Source organism: Physeter macrocephalus, chromosome 18, assembly GCF_002837175.3.
Source record: "Physeter macrocephalus isolate SW-GA chromosome 18, ASM283717v5, whole genome shotgun sequence".
Lineage (NCBI taxonomy): Eukaryota > Metazoa > Chordata > Mammalia > Artiodactyla > Physeteridae > Physeter > Physeter macrocephalus.
Genome location: NC_041231.1, coordinates 53,390,267 through 53,414,585, shown reverse-complemented (window position 1 = coordinate 53,414,585; position 24,319 = coordinate 53,390,267). Strand labels below are relative to the sequence as shown.

General features: G+C 42.8%; 1 protein-coding gene across 35 annotated transcripts in view; it reads left to right on the top strand.

Annotated features, from left to right (window-relative positions):
- The window catches only part of ARPP21 (cAMP regulated phosphoprotein 21), a 164,875-nt gene that overhangs the window by 92,510 nt on the left and 48,046 nt on the right, over window positions 1–24,319 (top strand). For 13 of the 35 annotated variants that reach the window (XR_008615780.1, XM_055079904.1, XM_055079913.1 and 10 more), the window contains 7 exons: window positions 4,123–4,356; window positions 7,797–7,865; window positions 11,408–11,589; window positions 12,665–12,769; window positions 13,702–13,962; window positions 14,036–14,146; window positions 17,247–17,373. Coding sequence is in view for 34 of the 35 variants with exons in the window: in XM_055079904.1 (XP_054935879.1) it covers window positions 4,123–4,356; window positions 7,797–7,865; window positions 11,408–11,589; window positions 12,665–12,769; window positions 13,702–13,962; window positions 14,036–14,146; window positions 17,247–17,373 (1,089 nt within the window). In the remaining variant the exon portion in view is untranslated. Of the gene's footprint in view, window positions 1–4,122; window positions 4,357–7,796; window positions 7,866–8,205; window positions 8,406–11,407; window positions 11,590–12,664; window positions 12,770–12,954; window positions 13,198–13,701; window positions 13,963–14,035; window positions 14,147–17,246; window positions 17,374–24,319 lie in introns of those variants that run through there. The other 22 variants (XM_055079919.1, XM_028479338.2, XM_028479337.2 and 19 more) reach the window with 8 other exon arrangements.

Below are 24,319 nucleotides of genomic sequence, written 5' to 3'. Positions count from 1 at the left end.
GGGAGTCCGCCTGCCGATGCAGGGGACACGGGTTCGTGCCCCGGTCCGGGAGGATCCCACATGCCGCGGAGCGGCTGGGCCCGTGAGCCACGGCCGCTGAGCCTGCGCGTCCGGAGCCTGTGCTCCACAACGGGAGAGGCCACAACAGTGAGAGGCCCGCGTACCACAAAAAAAAAAAAAGAAAAGGGAGGTAAAGGGCCTGTAATCAGGAAGAAACCTATCTAAAGTATAATTAAGCTGAGGGGAACTTCAAGGGCATCATCCTCACCTCTACTCATCATATAGTCTGGTGGCTTATATTTTACAAAGGAAGACATTGAGGTCTAAAGATGATGTCACTTCCTGAAGGAAATACAACTAGTTCTGGCAGAACTGCAACCAAAACCCGGAGTGCTCCCTCCCTGGGGAGTGAATGCTCATTCCCTCCTCCAAGGAAATCTTGCCCTGCCCTTTCCTTTCTGCCCCATCCCTTTCCTGGATTTCCATTTTGCTTTGCCTTATGATCTCTTTTCCAATCTCTTCCCATTTTTCCCTTTTCCTGTGTCCCTCTTGAGGGTTCACCTGAGGCTTTCACCGAGCCACCCTGGTGTCTTCGGTCTACACCTCCCACCAGCTGCCCCTCAGGGTCCAGCTTCAATTTCTGAGCATCCCATTGTGAGTTGTATTGAATTTATGTTCAGTATCTCCTAGAACTTGGCATAGGCCTGGTCAGGGCCCTGGTCCTACCTGGTTCTTGATGGAATGACTTTAGGGTAAACACACGACCTGCAGGCTTCAAGCTTGGCCCCTGAAGTTGCATTGCCTGGGTTTGAACTCAGACTCCTCCACGTGCTAACTGCCCTTGGGAAATTTACTTAACATCTCTGAGGATCAGCTCTCATCTGCAAAATGAGGTTGCTATGAAGAGTAGATTCAATAATTCATATAGCGTGATTAACATTGTGTTTGTCACGTAGACATACTGTTTAAATGTTGGCCGTTGCTGTCACTAAGTCCCTAAAAAAAGGAAGCACAAACCACTCTCAGCACCCAAAGTAGTAAAGTTCTCAAATACTAACTTTTTAAAAAAAATCTGTGAACACTTCTAATCCCGTGCCTTTTATCACCATTGGTAGCAGCCATTTTTGATCAAGAATTTCAGTAATGCTGGCTACGTGTCGAATACTGCTTTACCTGATTCTAGGTGATGGATGTTTAGAAGGTGGTCAGAGCTGGTTATACGCCCACCAGTCTGCAGGGTGATTGCTGAGCCATCCCTCCAGGGAGGTCTGACTGCCTCCATCTTTGCAAGTGTTGAGAGTTTAAGCCAAATTTACTTTTCCTTCTTCCCTTCTTTTAACCTGTGGGATCAAATCATTTCCATTATCTTTACCTTGTCTCCTCATTATTCCTGTTGAAGCTGCTGCTTTTTCTCAGCCAGTGGAAGGAAATATTGTCAATCGGTGATGAATGGCCATCTTCCAAAAGCCAAAATGAAGTCATCTTTTGGATTTTGTTGAGGCACGTTAGTCTCTGTGTATCGATCTCCACCACCAGCACACACGCCCAGGATGGTGCTAGATGCCTTGTTAGCCCCGACTTTTTCTTACTGTCTAACCCCTCAGCCTGGATGTGGGCTGAGTCAGTTGTGTATGAGCTTCATCCTCTGGGGTCAGGAAGTGTTATTGTATTATTACTGTTCTTGCTGTTGTTGACGCTGCTAAGTGTCAAACTTGGACTGTAGCATCAAATCATGGGCACAAGTCCACAAACGCACGCTACAGTTTGCACTGGGGCAGTGACTGCGGGATCAGACGTGTCAGCCATACGGTCTCAAAACTACTTTTAGTATTTCCACATTTCCTTTTATCCTTCATTTTTCTGCTCATACATTATTCAGAACCCCATCAGCATTAGTTAGATGGAGCATCCTGAATTAATCTGAAACTTTATCATTGTGAATAATAAAGTCATGGAAAAAGCAGAGAAGATTCCCACCTGAGAACACTGGTGGCAGTCGGTGTTGGGTCATGGTTAAATCTAGATCAGTCTGCCTGGATCACATCCCAGCTCTGTCACTGTCTACCTGTATGAGTTGGCTTGAGTTAGCTGCCTTTTCTGTGCTTCCATTTCCCTATAGATCTAGGCAGTATAGTCCTTATAATTACAGTGTTTATCAGGTACCCACACATACTAAATGCTCAGTAAATATCACTGCCCTTCTTCTCAAAAATTACCGCACTCTCCAATGGCCCGTCTTCTCTGCAATCACATGTTGTATTCCTCTCATGTATTTAAGAACTTGGAAAAGAGTAGATACATGTATATGTATAACTGAATCACTTGCTGTACACCTGAAACTAACACAACGTTTTTAATCAACTATACTCCAATATAAAATAAAAAAATTTTCAATAAAAATAAAAAGGTCTTCAGTTTACCATAATTTAGAACTCCATATTCTCATTAAAGATGACAAATCACTTACTATTCCTTTAACCACTTATTAGTACTGGAATAAGTTAGGGCTGTAGAGTTGAAATTCATATGTCAGCCACACTTTTTATTATTAAAAATGCTGAGAATTTTAGAAGGAACACAACAAAAACAGATAGTAGAGCTAAAAGCCATATCATTTCAAAGATAAACTTCATCACGTTATTTTGTTACTTATATTCTTCCCAGTATCCACTGTACAGAATATTTTTCCTCTTTATGTTTTGCAGAAAGATAATTTATAAGGCATTATACTAAACATCACTTTGAAAAAAATGGTTTAATAAAAGAATCTGTGTTCAGGAAAAAAAAAAAAGGTCTTCAGTTTAAGGGCACATTTTAGAATCTTCTGAACAATCTTAACTATTCCTTATATGTGTTAACCTTTAATGACACAGAATAATGCATTTTTAATGACATGAATCAATAATGTGGGCTAATAGTTTTTAAAGTTTTTTATACTCCATTTTTGCAACCTATGATGTCACTCAATCCATCTGTTAGTTTGAATTCACAGATACAGAAATTTTGCTCAGTGCATTTTCTCTCTGAGGCTCTGGTTAATATTCAGAGCCCAGAACAGCCACAGTCAAGGGTGCTGGAGTTGCTTGGCTCTGGTTGCAGTGAAGAGTGGCTGGTGCCTAATGGACATGGGCTATAGCTTTTCTTGTCCACATTGGAGGGAAAGGGAGATGATTAGGGCTGGATTCCATCTTGGGAGCTTCTGCACACTGACCCAGTTACTTACATATTTGAGAAATCTACGGTCCACAAATCTCCCCATGATTCTACCCTTCTGTGTCATCTGAAGGATGCTCAGTCAATATCATGATGGCCAAGCCCTCCTTGGTTCACCTCTTGGTCATATTAACAAGACTTCTGTGAGTATGGGAGGTACGGTGCAGCTCTTAAGCATTTCTAATAGGAACGAGTGAGTTCTTCTACTCACATTTGAGGGAAAAGATCGTTTCTGACCATGACCCTTCAAAATGCAGCTTTATGGATGTTGGAGAACCAGTACTTTAGAACCATCTGCGTGACCACAGACTCCTCCTTAAACTGCAGTCTCTTTAACCTCCATCCCAGTCATTTTACTGTCATAACTCCAGCTCAGTGAGACATTTCCACATCATTAGTTACTCAGGGAGATGGGAGTTTTCAGGCCCTGAGTTCCCAGCTTTATGGTACCATTTACCAATTCATCACGCTAGTGGCATGTGAGAAGCCGGAAAGAGAGAGCTCATTCTTAATCTCTCTTTTCCTAGGAATCTGACACATCTGAAAAATATGCAGCAAATGTTTCAATAAAATGTGGGAGGGGCATTAGTTAATCTCATCCTGCAGTGCTCACCTCAAATTCTTTAGTGATGCAGGGCGATCAGCTAGGTGGTTTGTGACCACCTAGAGGGGTGGGATAGGGAGGGTGGGAGGGAGGGAGACGCAGGAGGAAAGAGCTATGGGAACATGTGTATATGTATAACTGATTCACTTTATTATAAAGCAGAAACTAACACACCATTGTAAAGCAATTATACTCCAATAAAGATGTTAAAAAAAATTCTTTAGTGATGGATTCTTTACACTAAGTAGTGGTTTCTCTCCTCTCCTCCATGTGGAATGATTTGTTGATTTGTGTCTCTCTGGTAGGTTCTGAGTCCTCCAGCAGTGCAGGCTCCTCAGGATCGCTGTCACGTACCCATCCACCTCTCCAGAGCACACCGCTGGTCTCGGGCGTGGCAGCCACTTCTCCCGGCTGTGTGACCTACCCAGAGAATGGGATGGGAGGCCAGGTCGCTCACAGCAGCACCAGCTACATCCTCCTTCCACTCGAAGCTGCCACAGGCATCCCACCTGGAAGCATCCTTCTTAATCCACATACAGGTTTGTTCATTACCTCTGCTTTGGCTGAGACATAATATCAGAGGTTTATTCTTGTGTTTGAGCTTATAAATTTGCTAGCAAGTATTCTGAAAATTCCTGGTGCTTGGACTGTTGTGTAGGGTCTTGATTTAGGAAGAGCAGATCTATAGAGAGCTGGAATCTATATCTCTGTATCGCTATCAATATTGGTATGTAAATCGAAATACAGATACTTCCCAGAAATATCCACTCTTCTCTCTGTCCTCTCTTCCTTGAGCACGCTGTCTGTCACGTATTCCCAGGAGCTAAGATCAGAAACCATGGAGTGATGAATTGGGATGTACTAATTGAAAATTGATGTTTCTCAGACTAAATCCATGGTTAGCTTGTTGTTGTGTCAAACGCATTTTTGCATCCAAGATATTTCAGGAACTTGAGATCTCGATCGGAGCACATAGCAGATTCTTCACTACAGAAATTGACTTCCCACCTTAGAACTCCATGCAACTCCCACTGGGAAATAAGGAACAGCAGTGGCAAGAGAATACAGAGGGCAAGTTCTTATGTATTTTAGGGATTTTAGGATTAGACTGGTTTTGGTGGGGTTTGGAAAATTGGTAACTTCATGAATATTGTTTCTTTCATGATGAATGGCCATTTTTTTTACTTCTTTTTAATTGAGGTATAGTTTTACAATATTATATAGGTTACAGGTGTACAATATGGTGATTCACAATTTTTAAAGGTTATGCTCCATTTGTAGTTATTGTAAAATATTGGCTATATTCCCCGTGTTGTACAGTATATCCTTGTGGTTTGTTTTATACCTAACAGTTTGTACATCTTACATTTTTTACTTTTTTAATTTCTCTTGTGGTCAGTTAACTTCCGCACTAATTTCAGAGGACCCAGAGCATTGGGCAAATAGACTGATGAACACCTGCTTCATGGGGGAAACTTCTCAACCAGAAGCAATTTTTCCACGCCTCCAAGGCCATTGGGCAGTATCTGCAGATATTTTGATTATCATGACCTAGGGAGGAGGGGCTGCTACTGGCATCTAAGAAGGTAGAGACCAGAGATGCTACTAAACATCTTACAATGCACAGAACAGCCCCTGACACAGGAAGATTATCCAGCCTAATATGTTAGTCGCGCCAGGGCTGGTAAACCCTGGGTTAGAAGGTTTGATTTGACAAGTCACTTCTCTAGAAACCTTTGAAAGAGATTGAAAAAAAAAATGAATTTTCTCAAAATATATCTGAGGTTTGGTTTAGATTACTTAAAAATGCAACGCTGGATGAGAATCTCATAAAAGTGATCTGGCTCAATCTTCTCACATGTCTAGTGCTACTAATAATTAGGAAATTCAGAGAAGCATGAGCATGACAGTAAAATAGTTACTTGAATAATTGCCACATTTTCATGAAAACATATGGCACATTCTTAAGGACTGGTGTTTGATTGAGACATTTTGAAAATGCCATAAGCTTGAGGGAAAAGGAGGCATAATCATTTTATTGAAAACCATTTGAAAGCTTTCAGATTAGATACTTCTAAGGAGAATATTAGATATCTGGATCAGTGTAAGCACTATAAAGGAAATGAAAAGAAAACCAGGATCATATTCATTACTCTGGGCACAGATCAAATTATGATCTGACTCTGTCAGCTTTAATTCTTTCACTTTTAATTGAGATGGAAGGTTTGTAGACAAGAGTAACCACTAAGCATAGTTTTGAGTGGTATGTTTTAACCAAAATTGCAGAGTATTTCGGGAAAGCTCAAAAGAGTATTTTTTAGGGCACAGTGCAGGAATATGATTTGTAATGATAGCGTGGATGTGCATGTGTATGTGTATATTATCATCTATAATCTTGTTTACAGAAAAGGAAAGAATGTGCTCTTGGTGCCAAGTCCCAGTTACAAATCGGAATGAGTAATTTGGAGCTGTTATTAAAATTTATCCTTTGCAAAAGGATCCTAACTAAAGAAAAGGATCCGATAAAACTGTTGAACAACAGAGTTTCCCTACACACATCTCTGATCTGACAAATGCTAGACATGAAACTATCCCTCGACCAGGAGGAAGATGTACTATTCTATTCTGTGATTGAGTGGTGGGATGTAAGGTGAATTGTGATGTTTCTTTTTTCCCAGAATGTGTTTATTTTTGTCAATTAAAAATATGCGTGGGCGGACTTGCCTGGTGATGCAGTGGTTAAGAATCCACCTGCCAATGCAGGGGACACGGGTTCGATCCCTGGTCCGGGAAGATCCTACATGCCGAGGAGCAACTAAGCCCGTGCGCCACAAATACAGAAACCCGTGCGCATTGAGCCCATGCACCACAATAGAAGAAGCCACCACAATAAGAAGCCCGCGCACTACAATGAAGAGTAGCCCCCGCTCGCCACAACTAGAGAAAGACTGCAGGCAGCAACAAGGACCCAATGCAGCCATTAATTAATTAATTAATTAATTAATTAATTTTTTAAAAATATGAACAGGAGTTCCCTGGTGGTCCAGTGGTTAGGACTTAGGGCTTTCACTGCCATGGCTCCAGGTTCAATCCCTTGTCAGGGATCTAAGATCCTGCAAGTCATGTGGCATGACCAAAAACATATATATATATGCCAGCACATATGAATCTACTTATCCATCTATCATGTGTCATATATATGCGTGTATATGTGTATTTGTGGTGAGTCGTGTGCATAGTCTGTCTATCAGGCTATCTGATCACTTTTTTGACTCTACTATTGAAACTGGAAATTTGCCTCCTTGGGGCTGGAACTCATCTTTCTCTGGCATTGTTGTGTCCCCCTAGAATCCACACCTCTTACCTTTTCCTAAATACCCTCTGCCAAATATGTGGTAGGAACACTTTGGTATAAGCAACCCAGAGCATATGACTACTTTGCTTCTTATGTGAATTGCCCTTGGATCCATTTCCCTGTTACCAGCACATTCATGAGCTTGTGGGGAGGAACCATACTTGGTTATATTTTTGGCCTCCCTAGAGTGGGTAACAAAGGTCCTCAACAATTACATATTTTTGAAACAATATCTACTATTCATTATATATGCTAATGTGGATAATAGAGCAGTTTGTCATCCAATGTCGTATATTTGAGAATGTCCCTCATGTGTAAAACAATGATTGATAAAATATCTGTCTTAAGCAGTAATAAGACAAGCAATGATTTGAAATACTAAGGTGCCTGCCAGTCATTTGTCTATTAAATGAAACAAAAATGAAACTTCCTTTGTCAGCACAATTGACCGGGCTCTTACTAGGAACTGAATATTTGGCAGCTGAAACCAACCCACCCACATACATTCTTATGGTTCCCCAGATACAACCAGGACTTTTTATTTCGTCTGGCTTTAGACTCAGCTCCCATTTGGTCCATTTCTAACTCCGGACCTGCGTTGGCTGTTGTTTCTTTGCTTTGCAGGTATCTGGATGAGGGAGTCAGAGGCTCTGTCTCAAAGTTATCCCTGGACCACATCTTCATCCTTGCCAGGCAAGCCTGGATTTGACTCTTGAGAATGATCTTCCTCCACCCGTCTTGGACTCAGCCTCCTTTTGGAAATTTCTGGCTGAAAGCTCATCTTTGGCTATTTTCTTTCAACTCAGTGCTATCCAGAGATGTCAACAGGTGTTGGCATCCCTCAAGTCCTCGTTAGTGCCGTGTGTGTTGGTTTGCCATTTTGCTTTGCTTTCATCTGGCAGGAGTCCAGGTGCATGAGACGGAAGAACACGCCATCTGCAGGGACTTGACTTTGAGCCGCCTTTGAGGGCTGGTCTCTTTCAAATGCTCCTGATGGGCTTCCATAATACTATGCTGTTTTTGTTTTTCACAGGATTTCTAGAATCGATTTATCCAGACTGCTTCCACCTTTCGATTAAATGCACCATGAAGTTTTTGTGTGCTGTCTAGAAACGTATCTTTGCAAGTCCTGAATCAGTCTTTGCTTATCCATAATCATCAGCTCCCTAATCATTTGACTGCTCACCTTCTAAGGACTAGGAAAGGAAAATATTTTTCCCATCATCCCCTCCCTTTCATTTTAAATAATACCCTTCTGCCGGGTACATGGTAGGAGTGCTTTGGTATTGGAAACCAAGAGCATATGATTACTTTGCTTCTAGTGTGAACTGCCCTTGGATTCATTTCCTTATTACCAGCACATTGATAAGCTCTTTGTGAGGAGGAGTCCTACTTAGTTTCTCGTTTTTGTTTTGCATCCCTGGAATGGATAACAAAGCTTTAGTCACCATGCAGGGGCTCAATCATTATATATTAGTAACATAATGTCTGCTGCACATTACACACATCGATGTGAATAGTGGAGACGTTTTTCACCTAAAGTTATGTATTTGAGAGCGACGGACGCTCTGCATTCAATCCTTTTCTCTGCCCTGGCTCAGCTCGCCACACTGGCTTACCTCTGTCACTACACTCTCTTTACCTGCTAACACCCATTCCAAGGCCTGCTGGACACGCTTCTGCAGTTCTGACATGAAAACCTCTGCTAAGCGGAATCGTCCTAGAGCCAGTGAGTCTTTCTCTTTTGATTTTCAGCCACTGTCATTCAAACTAATTGCCTGGATTCAGTTGTAATTGCATCTGGATTGGTAAACAAGGTAGAATACCGAGAAGCCACCATAGCCTGGCTTGAAAACCAATAGTCAGTCATCCCAGCCCTCTTAGAAAATTGTTTTTGGTCTCTTCCCTGGCATCCATCTGACTTCTTTCATTTTCCTCACTTCTCTCCACCATTCCTTGGTGAGCATAAGAATCAACCTTTTATACTACCTTCTGTTTCTAGAAGAACCTGCCATCTCTCTCTACCCAAGTGAATTCTTAGTACTTTTCACGTGCGGTTATTTAGAAATATTTCTTTCTTCTGGTCCACAGCACAATAATAATATTTTAAACAGAGTGTAAAATTTATCGTAAATGGCATCTGAATATTTTGCTGTTGTATTTTCACGCTAAATATAGTCAGTTTTTCACACTTCCTTAATTCTCACTGGGGTAAATCAAAAGTCACGGACATCGTAAAGAGCCTTTTCTTTTTAGTTTTCCATCTGTGTGTGTGTGTGTGTGTGTGTGTGTGTGTGAGCTTAGAGTGAGGTTGACTTTGAAATGATTTTGTATGAAGTTGCTGTGATAGTTTTTTTTTAAATGTTAGGTACCTAAAATTTTCCTCTTCCCTATTAAGATACAAAAAAAGGAGGAGACAAGTAAGGATTAGAACTCCAAACGGGCTAATAGATTTTTGTAAATTGACCTGTTTTTTCATCCTTTCCCAAATTGCTGGGTTTTGCAGGGGGAAAAAAAAATGGGTTGCAGATTTTAAATTCAGAAGAGTTATTTTGGAAAAAAGAACAATAATTTAAAACAATAAAATATAGCTAAAATTAAGTAACAGTGATAGGAAAACAAGTGCTTATGAAGAACATTTAAAAAAAAAAAAACCTCTAAATTTAGTCATTGTTCTCTGACTAAAATTCTGGCACATTTGCTTTTCCATCACATCATGTTGTGATTGGTTATGAAACTGTTGTTAGAACTCCTGTGGTTCTGGCAGGTATGTTCATGAATATGCAGCATGTAAGGTTACTTGTTGCATACATACACACATACATATGTATATAAATATTGGGGAGGGTACTGAAAATTTGGAGAATGCTAAAGCTTTCATGTCAGTTCCTAACTGAGCTGAAATCAAGTCCACTGCTCTTTCGCTGTAAGCACTTTGCCCATCTTTTCCCCCGTATTCTGATTCTTCTTTATTTACCAATCCTGGGGGTGATTCCACCTTGAAACATGGCCCCCACCTCTCCTAGCTTCTCATGTGTTGATGAATAATTTTCAGTTACAATTGGATTTTTTTCATGGTACCTCGTTGTACCATGTACTCATTAAGCAAACTTGGATAATTCACTTAAGTTGTGTGGTATGATGGGAGGTGAATGGACCAGGCCTATTTCCTGGGTGTCTCACTTACTGCTTTGTGTATTTCTGAATAAATTGCTTGAGCCCTCCAAACTTTGATTGTCTTGTCTCTAAAGTGGAATGAGATTGCACACCTGTGGGGCTCTTGGAAGAGAAGACCATGGATGTAAGTTGCCTGTTGGCTGCGCCTTCCATATTGGAAATCCATTTCTTCTCTCCCTTACCTCCTTTCTCTCTCTTTCATTTGCTGCCCTTTAATCTCTTCCTTTCAGCTCCTTATTCCTGTAATCTTCCTGGTGGGCCTTCATTTCCTCTTCTGAAACATAGGGAGATGATACCTACCTTCCTCAGAGGCCCAGTGAGGTTCCAATGATACTGTTTTGTAAACCATAAAATACTCCTCAGATAGTAGGAACAGTAACAGTGAACCAAGCCATTATTTCAAAAGGCAAAATAATGTATATTTGCTCTGCCATGACAAGATGATTCTGTGATGGGTTTATTATGCCTCACCTTCAGAATCTCTATCCCCTCCCTTGTGTACTCCTGCTTGTGTCTATTTAGAGAAGCGAGTGAATGCGTGTGGTATATCCTGGTTGTATATATATTTGTGGAACTGATAATGATTCTAAGTTGGTGACCAGCCCAGTGGAAGCAAAACAAATATATTGGTAAATAATGAGTAACTGAATGTCGCCAGAGCCGTATAAACGGAAAGCAGCCCTTATAGCTCAGTGTAAGTTATCTCGCTGGTAGCTGTGAGGTGCAGGGCAGCAAGACACAGGACTTGGTGAAGATTGCTTCTCCACAGGCCTTCTGCACTGGGTGCCACTGTACAGATGCACTTAGCTTTGGCAAATTGCCTTGAAGGTGATGGATTCATTTGCGGCTTCTTTAAATTGCTGTGGGCTTATGCTGTTACCTCGCTCAGCCTGATGGGTCAGAACAGTCAAATCTTCACACTGGCAAAGGCTCCAGTGTCCTGGACTTCCCCTGCCCCTTTGCTTTAGGTTCCATTTTTGAGTATCTGTCAGAGTGGTTCTTTGTGCCAAAGGAGAGCTTGAGAAGTTTACCTTGACCAAGGTGTGATTCCACTGCAGGCCAGCCCTTCGTGAATCCCGACGGAACCCCCGCCATATACAACCCCCCCACCAGCCAGCAGCCCCTGCGAAGCACGATGGTGGGGCAGCCCCAGCAGCAGCCCCAGCAGCAGCCCTCCCCGCGGCCCCAGCAGCAGGCCCAGCCACCCCAGACGCAAATGGCAGGCCCACTGGTCACTCAGGTAAGAGCTGGTGGGAAGGCAGGGAGGGGAAGTGCTCGGAGATGCAGACTGCACCAGCCTCAGCGATGCGGTACATCAGGAAGAGGCGATATTTTCCGTGGGTGCCAGCCCCATCCACTCAACTCCATAATAAAACCTGGCAGCCTAGAGCCCTTGGTTGCAGGATGACAGGACTTCAGCTGGATCCTTAAGCTTAGGTAGAGATGAGGGCCCCATCCAGTGACTCGCATGGTGAGGCATGGTACTTGGGAAAATGAATGACAAGTCTTGTCTTAGATCTAGATGCTGCTTTTATGTGTCAAGGAGTCTGTGCTGTCTTGGGGACTGAACTCAAGCCCATCCAGGCCGTTGTGTCACCTTGCTCACCCATTCCTAATGCAGATCAGTGCCCGTGTCTGCAAAGAGTCAGTATTAAATGGGAAGAACAGAAACCAGCTCATTCCAAGGTAGCCTGGCTGTTCATTTGTCCCTTGGAGAGACATAGGGCTGTTCTCCTTTTCTAGGGCAACACGTGGAAATGTTCAGAAACCTGAAGTGTTCCAGGCAGGTTGCCAGGGTGAACCTCTTTTTTTTTTTTTTTTTTTTTTTGGCCACAGTGGGCGGTATGCAGGGATCTTGGCTCCTGGGCCTGCAGTGGAAGCGCAGAGTCTTAACCACTGGACGGCCAGGGAAGTCCCCTGAACCTCATTTTTTTGTTGTTTTTTCTTACTTTTTAGTACTTGGACTATATTTTTAGACCCAGGGATCTGACCAACAACAACAACATGAAAAGTATCACAATAACTTCTTTTTTTTTAATTGAATGAAAGATTCTTTAAGTTCTATAGTGCTTTACAATTTTCAAAAGTTTCACACACAGGACTTCATATCTGAGCAGCAAGCCTCCCTCAAGGCTGGCCGGCGCTGGTCTGCCTGCTTTGGCTTCCTGTTGGTGGCTGGTGCCCCTCTCTCGAGTGCACTGAACCAGGAGGACCTATGAGGGGGACAGTGGTGTGCTTCAGATGCGATCGCCTTCCGGTGGGATTTCAACCCCCAGTGCTTCCCTGTTACCTGACCAGCTTTTTCTTTCCTCCAGTCTGTCCAGGGGCTGCAGGCTTCCTCCCAGTCAGTGCAATACCCAGCTGTGTCTTTTCCTTCCCAGCATCTCCTGCCCGTGTCTCCGACGCCGCAGTTCCCCATGGTACTGTATCATGTGGGGATGACTTTTCACCTGGGAGAGCACATTCACTGGTTTTACTACTTTCTTGTGCAGGGCAAGTTGACGCTGGGTGGGTGCCCTGGGCTGACTGTAAGGGGGGAGGTGGTGTGTGAATGTCTCATTCTCCAAAATAATGCTTTCCTTTCTGTCATCTGTCCCATGTTTAGTGCCTCTGCAGTGGTACCCTTTTAAGAGTTTGCAAGCTAAGCGGAATTGAATGTCCTCAGAGTTATATGTCAGGAACAAAGAGACACATGAACTTGGTGTGAGGATTGGGAAATATCTTAGAAGTCAATATCCAGATGGTAACCGACATCACCCTGTGCTCCTGATACAGATGTTCCCCTAGAATCCCAATCCTCCAACGGCCTCTCATTTCTCCTCAATGTACTAGGTCCTTTTGGACAACAAGAGTGAGCATTGTCCCTGAACATCAGGCCAGGCCAGTGACTAAATACTCCTTAACATGCAAATGAAACCCCACTGATGACACCAGTTCTGGCTCGATTTTTGTGGTAGCCATGGGCAACACAGTCCTTCCGCGTCCTCCAGAAGGCAGATCCTATGGTTACTGCTGGTAGACCAGATGACCCTCCAGGACAGAGCCCCAAATCCTTCTTGTCTCAGTGCCATCCTGAGGATCCCAAGCCCTCGGTGAAAAAAATAATAATTTGTTTCCACTGAAAGAGGGAGATACGGGTCAAACTGTTTGCCGTCTCTAATCCTCAAGATGATTAAAATCTGTCTTCTCTTGTTATGTTCTCTTGGTGTTCTGAACAGAGAATTCCTTTCGTTTATTTTTTCCAAATTGTTCTCCCTCCGTCTCCCATAAGGACAAGCCTGTGTCCTATGTCTGCCACTCCCATCCCTCAGCCACTCTTGCTGACGCCCTGGTTTCTCTCCATGGCTTGCAGAGAGAGGATGTGACCACGCAGTTTGGCCAGATGAACCTGAGCCGGCAGTCCTCGGGGGAGACTCCCGAGCCCCCAGCCGGCCCTGTCTACACACCATCCCTCCTGCCGCAGCCCACCCAGCAGCCAAGCTATGTCATCGCCTCCACAGGCCAGCAGCTCCCAACGGGAGGCTTCTCGGGCTCTGGCCCTCCCATCTCCCAGCAAGTCCTCCAGCCCCCTCCCTCGCCCCAGGGATTTGTGCAACAGCCTCCACCCACACAGGTAAGTGTGATTTTTCTCACACCTGTGACCCAGAGCTGGTTGCTGGTGCATCTTGACCTCTGTTTCCATGTAGAACATCACCAGCTCAACTCATCTCGCTCTTCTGGTCCATACTGATATTCCCAGCCTACAGGACCCAGCTTGTGGCATTCATCAGTTGTGTGAAGTCTTGGGAGCTCAGAAAGTAAGTTTAATGACGCAGACCTGTGTGCCTGGTACCAGGGGAAGTGGCCCATTTTCCAGGCTGCTGGTGCAGAGGCCATGGGAGAGCATTGCCCTCCAGCATGATGTCAGCTCACTGGGGTGATTGCCCAGGGAGGGAAAGCCTCAGGGAAGGAAGGGGAAGGCCAGCTCCTGGGGGACTTTCATCTCTCTTGCTGCTGCTCTGGAAATGTGTTGTTTCCTTTCTTATCCATTCATAAGCATTTTCTGGAGCTTTTCTGGGGCTCCTCTCTGAATATAAAGGAGGAAGCTAAGCCCCATCCACTGTCCTCTCCACTCCCCTGGGGAGCGGGGCTCCTGCACACGCTCACAGGTAGCCATTAATCATATTTAATTGACTTGAGCATGTAAGACACCACAGATCACTGATTTTTACTGTCTTCTCAAAGACTGATTATGTGTTACTCTTCACCACCAAACATCTCTGGGGCTCTCCTGGGTATCCCTTGCAGAATATTGCAAGTGATTACTGTCAAGATGTAAAATGCACAAAAGCCTTTTCTGGTCCATTTTCAAGGCATGCATATCCCAAGCAAATTCCATCCTAATTATGAAATATTGCATTGGATGAGCTGTTTAAAGTACAGTTTCACCTTCGTATCATTTGTGGTGTGGCACTGCCGTAACATCTTGAATAAATTATTTTCTTTTCCAGCCATGCAAAATCCTCCACCATGAAATGATTTTCACCCAGTTGTTCATTTTATTTTGAGTGATAATTAATAGTCCATCTTTAGTTGCCTTCTCTGTAATGTAGTAGTGTTGCTGGTAGGGTTTAAGGAGATGTTAAAAATAATTTTAAGTTACAGGAGAAAGGACCTCATTGATATATTAATTATTTTACTAATAAATTAAATATTTACTTTAATTATCAGGGAAAAATAGTTTAACTCTTTTAGCCTAAATAGCATCTAAGTGTCTCCCTTTTCTGTCAAAGAGAAGAGTTGGCAGAATATTTTTTTTTTTTTTGTGGTACGCGGGCCTCTCACTGTTGTGGCCTCTCCCGTTGCGGAGCACAGCCCCGCAGGCGCAGCGGCCATGGCCCACGGGCCCAGCCTCTCCGCGGCATGTGGGATCTTCCCGGACCAGGGCACGAACCCGTGTCCCCTGCATCGGCAGGCGGATTCTCAACCACTGCGCCACCAAGGAAGCCCCAGAATATTTAATTGAAGACTTTTTTTAAAAAAATGCCGTTCCTTGATTGAAGGAATTTCGATAATTAGTGCACTGCAAGAGCAAAGACAGCTCAGAGCTTTGGTGTGTCTGCAACAGAAATCCTTTCATTCCGTCTCCAACAGAGTTAAAAATAGAAAGAGGGAGGGAAGAAAAAAGAAAACAGATGCTCATGAGCAGTCTGGACATCTGTGAACTTCTTTGTAAAAGAGCCACAGATAAAGGTATAGGATATAACCCACAGTGATTGTCAATTTAGTAAACATTTTAAAACTCAGTTACTCAATTATGTATAGTGTTGAAAAGAACACTTGAGATACAGTCCATGGGCATATATGGAAATACGTTATGTTTATGCAGAAAATGACCTATTTAATAACCTTAAAGGTCAGTTTTGTCTGATTTGGGTGAACGCTTTCTGAACGCCCACTGGAAGGGTGAAGCAAAACTGTATGGACAAGGCAAAGAGGGAAAATAAAATAGCCATAAAATTCACAGGTCTCAAACAGGTGGCTCCTAATGTTATTCTAAGCAGATAATCCGTGCAGGCTGTGTACTGGCACGCCTCTGCTTACACTTTAAAGAAGCCGATAGAAGAAAAGTCAGAGGCCTGTAAATAAAAAAGTAATTGATTAATAAGAAAACAGGGCTTCCCTGGTGGTGCAGTGGTTAAGAATCCACCTGCCAATGCAGGCGACACAGGTTCGAGCCCTGGTCTGAGAAGATCCCACATGTCGCGGAGCGACTACGCCCGTGCACCACAACTACTGAAGCCAGCACGCCTAGAGCCCATGCTCAACAAGAGAAGCCACCACAATGAGAAGCCCGCGCACCACAAGGAAGAGTAGCCCCCGCTCGCCGCAACTAGGGAAAGGCCACGTGCGGCAATGAAGACCCAACGCAGCCATAAATAAATAAATAAATTTCTAAAAAATAAGAAAACATCCTTAATATAAATGACCCAAGGCAGGTAAGGAAGTCTTTCCCGGTCAGGAGACATTTGATTTGAATCTTATTGGAAGTAATTAGAGTATTTTCAATCATTCTTAGTCCATTAGAAGGTGACAGAAGGTGACATGAACAATATTTTTAACATATGTCCCTTTTAAAACTGAACATCCATTTTTGGGGATACCAGCTATGTGCCAATCACTCTGAAAAGTGCTTTGCTGGGCCTCCTCATATTTCATAATTTCATCCTCTGATTCTTTTAGTCTGGAGATCAGCAGATTTCATGACCTACCTGTGTTTCCATTAGCAAAACAATTCAAGTTAATGATCATATTTAAAACTACCGTAAAAATGTGTTGTTGTAGATGACTGTTTCATTCACTCTTGTGAATGAAAATTCACAAAATTCAGCACTTTAAGACAGTCACCATTGTATTGCTCACAGCCAGGTCAGCAATTTGAGCAGGACTTGGCAGCGATGGCTTGCCTCTGCACCACATGTGGCTTGACTGGGCCTGGAAGATCCCAGGTGGCTTGACTTACATGCTGCAGTGTTGGGGTCTTGGCTGGGCTGCCTCTGTTCTCCACACAGCCTCTTTCTCCAGCTGGGTAGCCTGGACTTCTCCTGGTGGCTGGGTTCTCTCCTGAAAGAGTGGAAGCTGCAAGTCTTCTTAAGGATCAGGCTTACAAGTCTCAGAAGTCATCATTTCTGTCTCATGGCATTGGTCAAAGCAAGACAGAGCCAGCTCAGATTCATGGCTTTCGGGAGTAGATTTCACCTTTTCATGGGAGGAGTAATGCACACACACGTAGGCATGGTGGCCATCTTTGCAATCTACTATACTCACATTATGTCATAAGATGACAATATTTTATGTTTCAAAATGTTACTCCATTTACAGCTCTCATTTCCTGCCATTGTTCCCTTTCTTCCACAGATGCCTGTATATTATTATCCATCTGGTCAGTACCCTACCTCAACCACGCAGCAGTACCGGCCCATGGCCTCTGTTCAGTTCAGTGCTCCGAGGGGCCAGCAGATGCCACAGACAGCACAGCAAGCAGGTACTTGGAATCCGTTTCCCATTTTCTCCTCCAACCCAGTTATTTTGCACATAAATCTCTCAGCTGTCCTCTTTGGATGAGTATCCAAGCTTGGCAATTTAAATCAGCTCATTTCCCTTCCCCAGAGAAGATAAAGGAGCATTGGATTAACTCCGTGTGGAAAAGTGACAGGTCCAAGGAAGAGAAGCCCATGTCATGCCAGCACCCCTAGCATACCCAGCATTCCTAGCATGCATGTGAAACACGGTCTCCGTAAATGACTTGAGGATCCTCTTAGTTTCTCTGAAAGCAGAGAGCCAGCTACATCCCTGTCTTCCTAGTTCATACTTTTTTCCCCCTTTTCAACCTAAAGAGACTTTTCCCCTGTTTCTAAGGCTAGGGCACCAAATTAGGTTGTTTCTGTAGCATCCTAGAAAGCAGCGTTTTGAGAAGAAGGCCACTGACACTGCAGCCTGTGTCCCGATGGAACTCAGACCCTGGCTTATGGTCTGGAGGGCCACACGCCTCCTGCGGCAGCCGCTGTGCAGTGGGAAGGGGGGCCGAGGCACTGTCCGAGAGTGAGTAGCAGGTCTCACAGTGAACCGGTCTCTTTCCCTACTGTGTCACACTCCTGATGGGATGCCGCGACCCCGATGGCAGCAGGAAGCCGGCAGGCCTCAGTGACCTGTGCTAGGGAGACATTTGTGTCCTTTCCGCTGCCCACACGGCAGAGAAAACCGCTGATGGTCCTGCTGAAGACCGCCTGGCTGGGGCACCCTGCCTTCCGTGAGTAGGACATCGTGTTAGAGCCCACACTCCCATCTGCCACCCGGTTTCTGCACTGGATGTATGTATGTGCATCTGTAATGTGTACAATATGCCTGTGTGATATCTACAGGAAATGGACAGTTTTTATACGCTATGACAAAAAGCACCATCCTTGCCAAGGATGAATACCAGTCCCCACTAGAATACTCATGCTGATGCTGCTGGCGTTTTGTCACCTTGGAGGGGTCATTTAATTCCTCCGTGTTGGGGGTAGCTGTATATTCTTTAGTTCATCTCATGGCTTAAAGTCTGTGGGAGAAGAAGGAGACACATATAGCAGCCAACCAGACTATGTCTTATTTTCAACACTGTATCAGTTTGGGGAAGAATATATTTTGACCTCTGAATTGGCTTTACACTTTTACAGTAATGAGAGCACTGAAGGATTTCTAATTATTAGTTACTTTAAGACAAGCATTTGGCCATATTTTCTCTGACTGTTGGAAAATGGTATTATCTCTATCATTCTGGTGGTAACTGTGCTATCAATTTAGATATAGACTCTAGTAACGTGTTGTTTGCATTCTTGAACCGTCTTTTTTTTTTTTTTCCTGCTCATGTTATCAAAGAGTTAATTTATAATCTTCTAGCTATTGGTCCAGAGGCTATAGCAAAGTTTTCCTTTTGGTTGCCACTGCCTTTAGAAGAAGAAAGATGCCAATATCTAATTATAATGATTTTTTTTAAAATTTAGTTTAGTGCCATTGTTTGAGAGTTTTCTGAAGGATATTTCAGTCTTGTGTTAGGCTATAGTTCACATACAGGAATGCAGGTCCAGACGTGCAGGATCCCACTATCCTGTGAACTCTGGGTCTGTGTGAGGTGCTGAGAAAGTTGGATGAATATGTTAACTGGGCAACAGAATAAGATTTAGAACAAGCCTCGGGCTCCCCACTGACTCTTCTCTGCTATTTTCACTGATGCATGTCAACCCAAGGGAGAATCCATGTGACCTTTTCTTACTCTTTTTAAAACACTGTAGGGGAATTTGGGGATGCAGAAACCACCCTCCCCATTTTGGGGAGACCTAACGGGTGGCTTTTGTGACAACCCAGTGGCTTTGACTTGTCCCATGCCCCACATCACCAGGGAAGTGCCACCCCAAGGCAAGTTAATGACACGTAATTAGAAGAAAGCATTCTAAGTCAGTATCTTGCTCAAAATAGCAGCCGGTGCTTCAGGTGTCAAGGAAGTGAGTGGCAGCTAATGTGCCTGTGAGGGTGGGGAGCTGAGAAATGCAAAATGATACACGCACAGTATCTTCCCTGAGAGTGATTACATCAGTATACACATGTAGACCCTTGTGCTCCTAGTGTGGTGGCCACCACACCTGACATCAAGCCTAAAATACCCCTGTGGTTTCCACCTCTGCTGAATGTACTGAGTGTTTGGGAAGGCAGATCGTGTCCCCAGATGTCGCTGAGAATCACCTCTGCCAATAAAATCCAAGGAACACAGCTTGGCGATGGCTCTGTGATGGTGGAAGGGGGCTCTGGGCCCTACAGCTGGGAGGCTTTTCACTGAGCTTAGTGACACCATCAGCAACTTCCCAAAGGGACATACATAGAGGAGTTATTTGGGGGAACAACTCCATGTCCGTGGACTGTCTCATAGAGGAAAGAGCCTCTTAAGCCTGTGTGTTAACCAATTTATCATAATGACATAAACATACTTACTAGTTTTGCCTTTATTTCCTGGCATGGATGATCCTATAGAACTTAACATGCTGTAACTGAACCAGCACGTTACAGAGGTAGATAACATTTAATTAATTATTCAAGTACACAGGATGGCTTAATAGCAGAACACATTGAGAGCTTGGACTTTTGTCTCCCGACTCACATGGGCTTCCATGTTATTTTGCAGAGCTGGTCAGCAACAAACGGCAGAGAGCGGCTGAGACATTTGTGCACAAATCACACATTGGGAAGGAAAAAAATAGCGTTCCTTTTACATCATGTCTCCAACCCCAAATTCCCTTTTCAGTTTGACTTAAAAGTGTGCTCTCCCTCTCTCTCTCTTTCTCTCTCTCTCTACATATTATATGAATATAGATTCATTCTTTGTTCTCCAAGATCTTGGACATGTCCTAAAAACGACAAAAATGAACTTGTAAAGTCCCATATACTTTCCTAAATGGGCATTTGGGAATGAATAAATCCTAATTTTGGTATTAGAATAATACTGGTTTCATAAAATAAATTAGGAAGTGTTTCCTCCTCTTTTATTTTTTGGGTGAAATTGTGTAAAATTGGTGCTAAATCTTCTTTAAATGTTTGGTAGAATTCTCCAGTGAAACTGTCTGGGCCAGGGGATTTGCAGAAGCAGAAATTTTTTTTTTTTTTTTTTTTTTTTACTTTTTATTTGAAGATAATGTGTGCAGCTTTTTAAATATGAATTCATTATGGTTATAAGACTATTCAGATTATCCATTTCATCTTTGCTGAGTTTTGGTAGTTTGTGGTCATTGAGGAATTGGCCCACTTCTTCTAAGTTGTTGAGTTTATGAGTATAAAGTTGTCAGTAGTATTCCTCTATTCTCCTTTTAATAGCTACAGAATATGTTGTGATATCCTGTTCTAACTTGATATTGGTAATTTTAAATTTTCTTTTATTTTCATAAATCTTGCTATATTTATCAATTTTTATTGATCTTTTCAAAGAACCACCTCTTTGTTTCACTGATTTTCTCTATTGTTTTATTGTTTCAATTTTATTGATTTCTTCTCTTGTCTTTATTATTTTCTCCCTTCTGCTCATTTTAGTTTTATTTTGCTCTACTTTTTGTAGTTTTTTGAGGTAGGAAGTTAGATCATTGATTTAAGACCTTTTCTCTTTTCTAATGTAAGAATTTAGTGCTTTGTTTCCTTCTCAGCCCTGCTTTAGCTGTGTCCCACATATTTTTATACGCCATATTTCGATTCATGTGTATATATTTTTTTCTTTTATTTGAGATTTTTCTCTTTGACCGGTGGATTTTTTTAGAGGTATGTTGTTTAACGTGCAAGTGTTTGGAGATTTTCCTGTTGTATTTCTGTTATTGATTCTAGGCTGATTCCATTATTGTCAGAAAACATACTCTGTATGATTTCAATTCTTATAAAATTGTTGCAGTTGGTTTTATGGCCCAGGACATGGTCTATCTTGGTGAATGTTCCTTTGAGCACTTGAAAAAAATGGGTATTCCGCTGTTGTTAGGTGGAATGTTCTATACATGTCAATCAAATCCTGTTAGTTTATTTTGCTGTTAAGATCGTCTGTAATTTTGCTGATTTCCTGTTTACTCGTTCTGGCAGTTGCTGAGAGGTGGATATTCATGACTCAAACTATACTACTTCCTAAAGTCCTGAAATGAATCTCAAGACAAAGGTTGCCCCCATATCCCTGAAGTCCAAGGATGAAGGGGAGACTGTAGCTATTTGGAGCATGTTGGTTCCTTTCCCAAATAAACAAGAAATGCTTCATTCCCTAAAAGAAGCTAGAAACGTTCCATAGAAGCAGTCTGGAAGGTAAATGCCCTCCGACCAGTGAAGTTTGGGTAAGGTCTTCCTATAAGCTGCTGTCCACGTCTCTCACATGCCAGGCTTTCAGCCCTGTTGCTTAACGGCAGTAATACTACTTTAGGTTTGGGTAGAAAAATCATGTAGGTGACTGTTTACAAAAGACGGTCCAACAGTTCTGCTTTCCTAATAGAGCAGATGTTTCTGTATTCTTGAATATAGTGAAAATAGCACAACAGGAAGAGAACATGGATGGCTTCAGAGCAGAGCAGGAAGGGAAAAACATGAAACTTGCGTGAGCCTTAGATTAGATTATAACTGCAGTAGATCACTTGATGTGGATTCTGAAAACTTTGGGGATGCCTCTCACCTCTGCTTTTCTAAAATCCCATTCCTCTCCCACCTTCCCCCACTCCCAACCATCTGCCGAATGATTCATTTTTGGTAAAAACCAGTTTCATAGAGCGTTTTCCATGACAATGTTTTACTTTTCAAATCATAGTTTAAAAGGAAGCAATGAAAAGGAAATCTTAAAAAGGCATCGTATTGCAAAACTCCATGCAGCTTTTGTGGGGTTCTGCACGTCTATTTACTTCTGCTCTGCTCGGTTCTCTGGATTGGGGCCATGAGGCTCCAACCTGCCTGGTGATGGCAGAGTTGGAATCTCTTACAGGAGGCAGTGGTAGAGGTCTTCAGAAGTTTTTGAACTTTCCTCACTCTTTTCACTTGTATTTAAGATAAACCTCACTTGGACTTTCTCTTACGCTCTGCTCGTCAGCCATCATGACATTTAAATAGTGGAAATAGAAATGGAAAGTAAACACTCAGTTTTGCTAAATGAGGAAACTGAGGAAGGTCAGCCTCCTACCCGATGTGGAATCCTTCACATCAGAGCCAGAAAGGAGGCTTCTGCTACTTCAGTCTTTACAGATTTAGGAACAGATGCAGCTCTCAGACACTCAGCAGGGTTATTCAGGCTGACTGAGTCTGACTTGTGAGATTTTGCCCTTGACCATATGAACTCAGAACCAACTAGCCTGTGCAGGTGGGAAGGAGGGCACATGAACAGGAGTAAAAATAACATCCAGATAACTCGGAGAAGTGTTATCACCCCTCCCCATTCATAGGAGAAAAACTGGAGCTTCTCCACCTCTTAGGGCATCATCTCTCCCTGCCCTGATAGAGAAGCTGGAAATAAACCTTGCAGCAGGCCTCCTAGTGTCCAGTTAATCAGAGTGAAGAATGATGGATGCAAATAAAGAAGGTTGCAATTTATTTAAAATATATGTAAATAAAAGGCATACAAGAAGAATGGTGAGGGAAGAGGAAACCAGGTGAGGGAGTAGAGATCCTGTTTGTTTTATTTTGCTAACTGATGACAGGATAACAGTAGAATCCAGGAATCTGTTGGGGACACTCTGACCTTTGGGATATAGATTTCATTGATCCAAACCTCCATTCTATCTAGGAAGAAAACCATTTATATGTAGAAAGTTCTTCAGTGAAGAAGGTAGAGTTCAAGGGGGTCAGCCTGTCAGAAATACAAATGATATAATAGGCCATTAGATTTTTCTGTTCTTCTCCGGAACAAAAATCCAAAATATCTTCTACTCTTTAGGAAGAGCAATTCAACTCCCTGTAGCTCCTTCCACACACAAATCAACTCTAGGTCTCTGAAGATTCCTTAACTAGATTTTGTAAATGCAATGTCTGCCCCCTCATCCGTTGTGGATATTTGGGGGAGGGTGACTGTAGCCAGTGTGCCTCAAACTTTCAGGTGTATGCATAGCACCTGGGATCCTGTTCACATGTGTATTTTGATGCAGTAGCTCTGGGTGACTCCTGAGATTCTGCATTTCAAGCACACTCCCAGGTGATGCTGATATTACTGCTCTACCATCTTGAGAGCAATGTAGTAGATGGTACATTTTTAACCACGGCTATCTTGTAGACCAGCTGCTGACAAGAGAAAGGACCTACTGAGATTCACTCTTTGATTCAACATTATTTATATCTCAGGCATAAATCTAATACTTCATGGTCAGCATATATGATCTTATGAATTATAGCTAGTGAGTATTTAGAATAAACAGGTTAAAGCTTACCAATGCAAATCTTGAGATAGAAAATAAATAGAGCATGATTCTACTACATAGCAGGTCCTCATAGGTGCTGAAAGAATGATATGTGTGCCTATTTTATGTTCACGTGTACAAGGAGCGTGTGCTTGTGAGTGAGAGAACGGAGAATGTGGGAAAGTTTAAAACGTTAAATGAAAACCTGTCAGCCCTCGAATTTAAATATCAAAAAGAGCAAATTAATTAAATGTTATGAAATCAAGTAAAAGACAGCCTAACCAACCAATCCATGTTAACAAACAAATATACACATTTTTTTCAAAGTTCAAACAACCAAGGACTATGTCACAGATCCACATTCAGGGATATAGTATATTTGGATTTTCATAAGCTTAGCAATTTGGGAATTTCTATACATTTAAAGTAATGAGGGGCTTCCCTAGTGGTGCAGTGGTTAAGAATCCGCCTGCTTGGGCTTCCCTGGTGGCACAGTGGTTGCGAATCCGCCTGCCGATGCAGGGGACACGGGTTCGCGCCCCGGTCCGGGAGGATCCCACATGC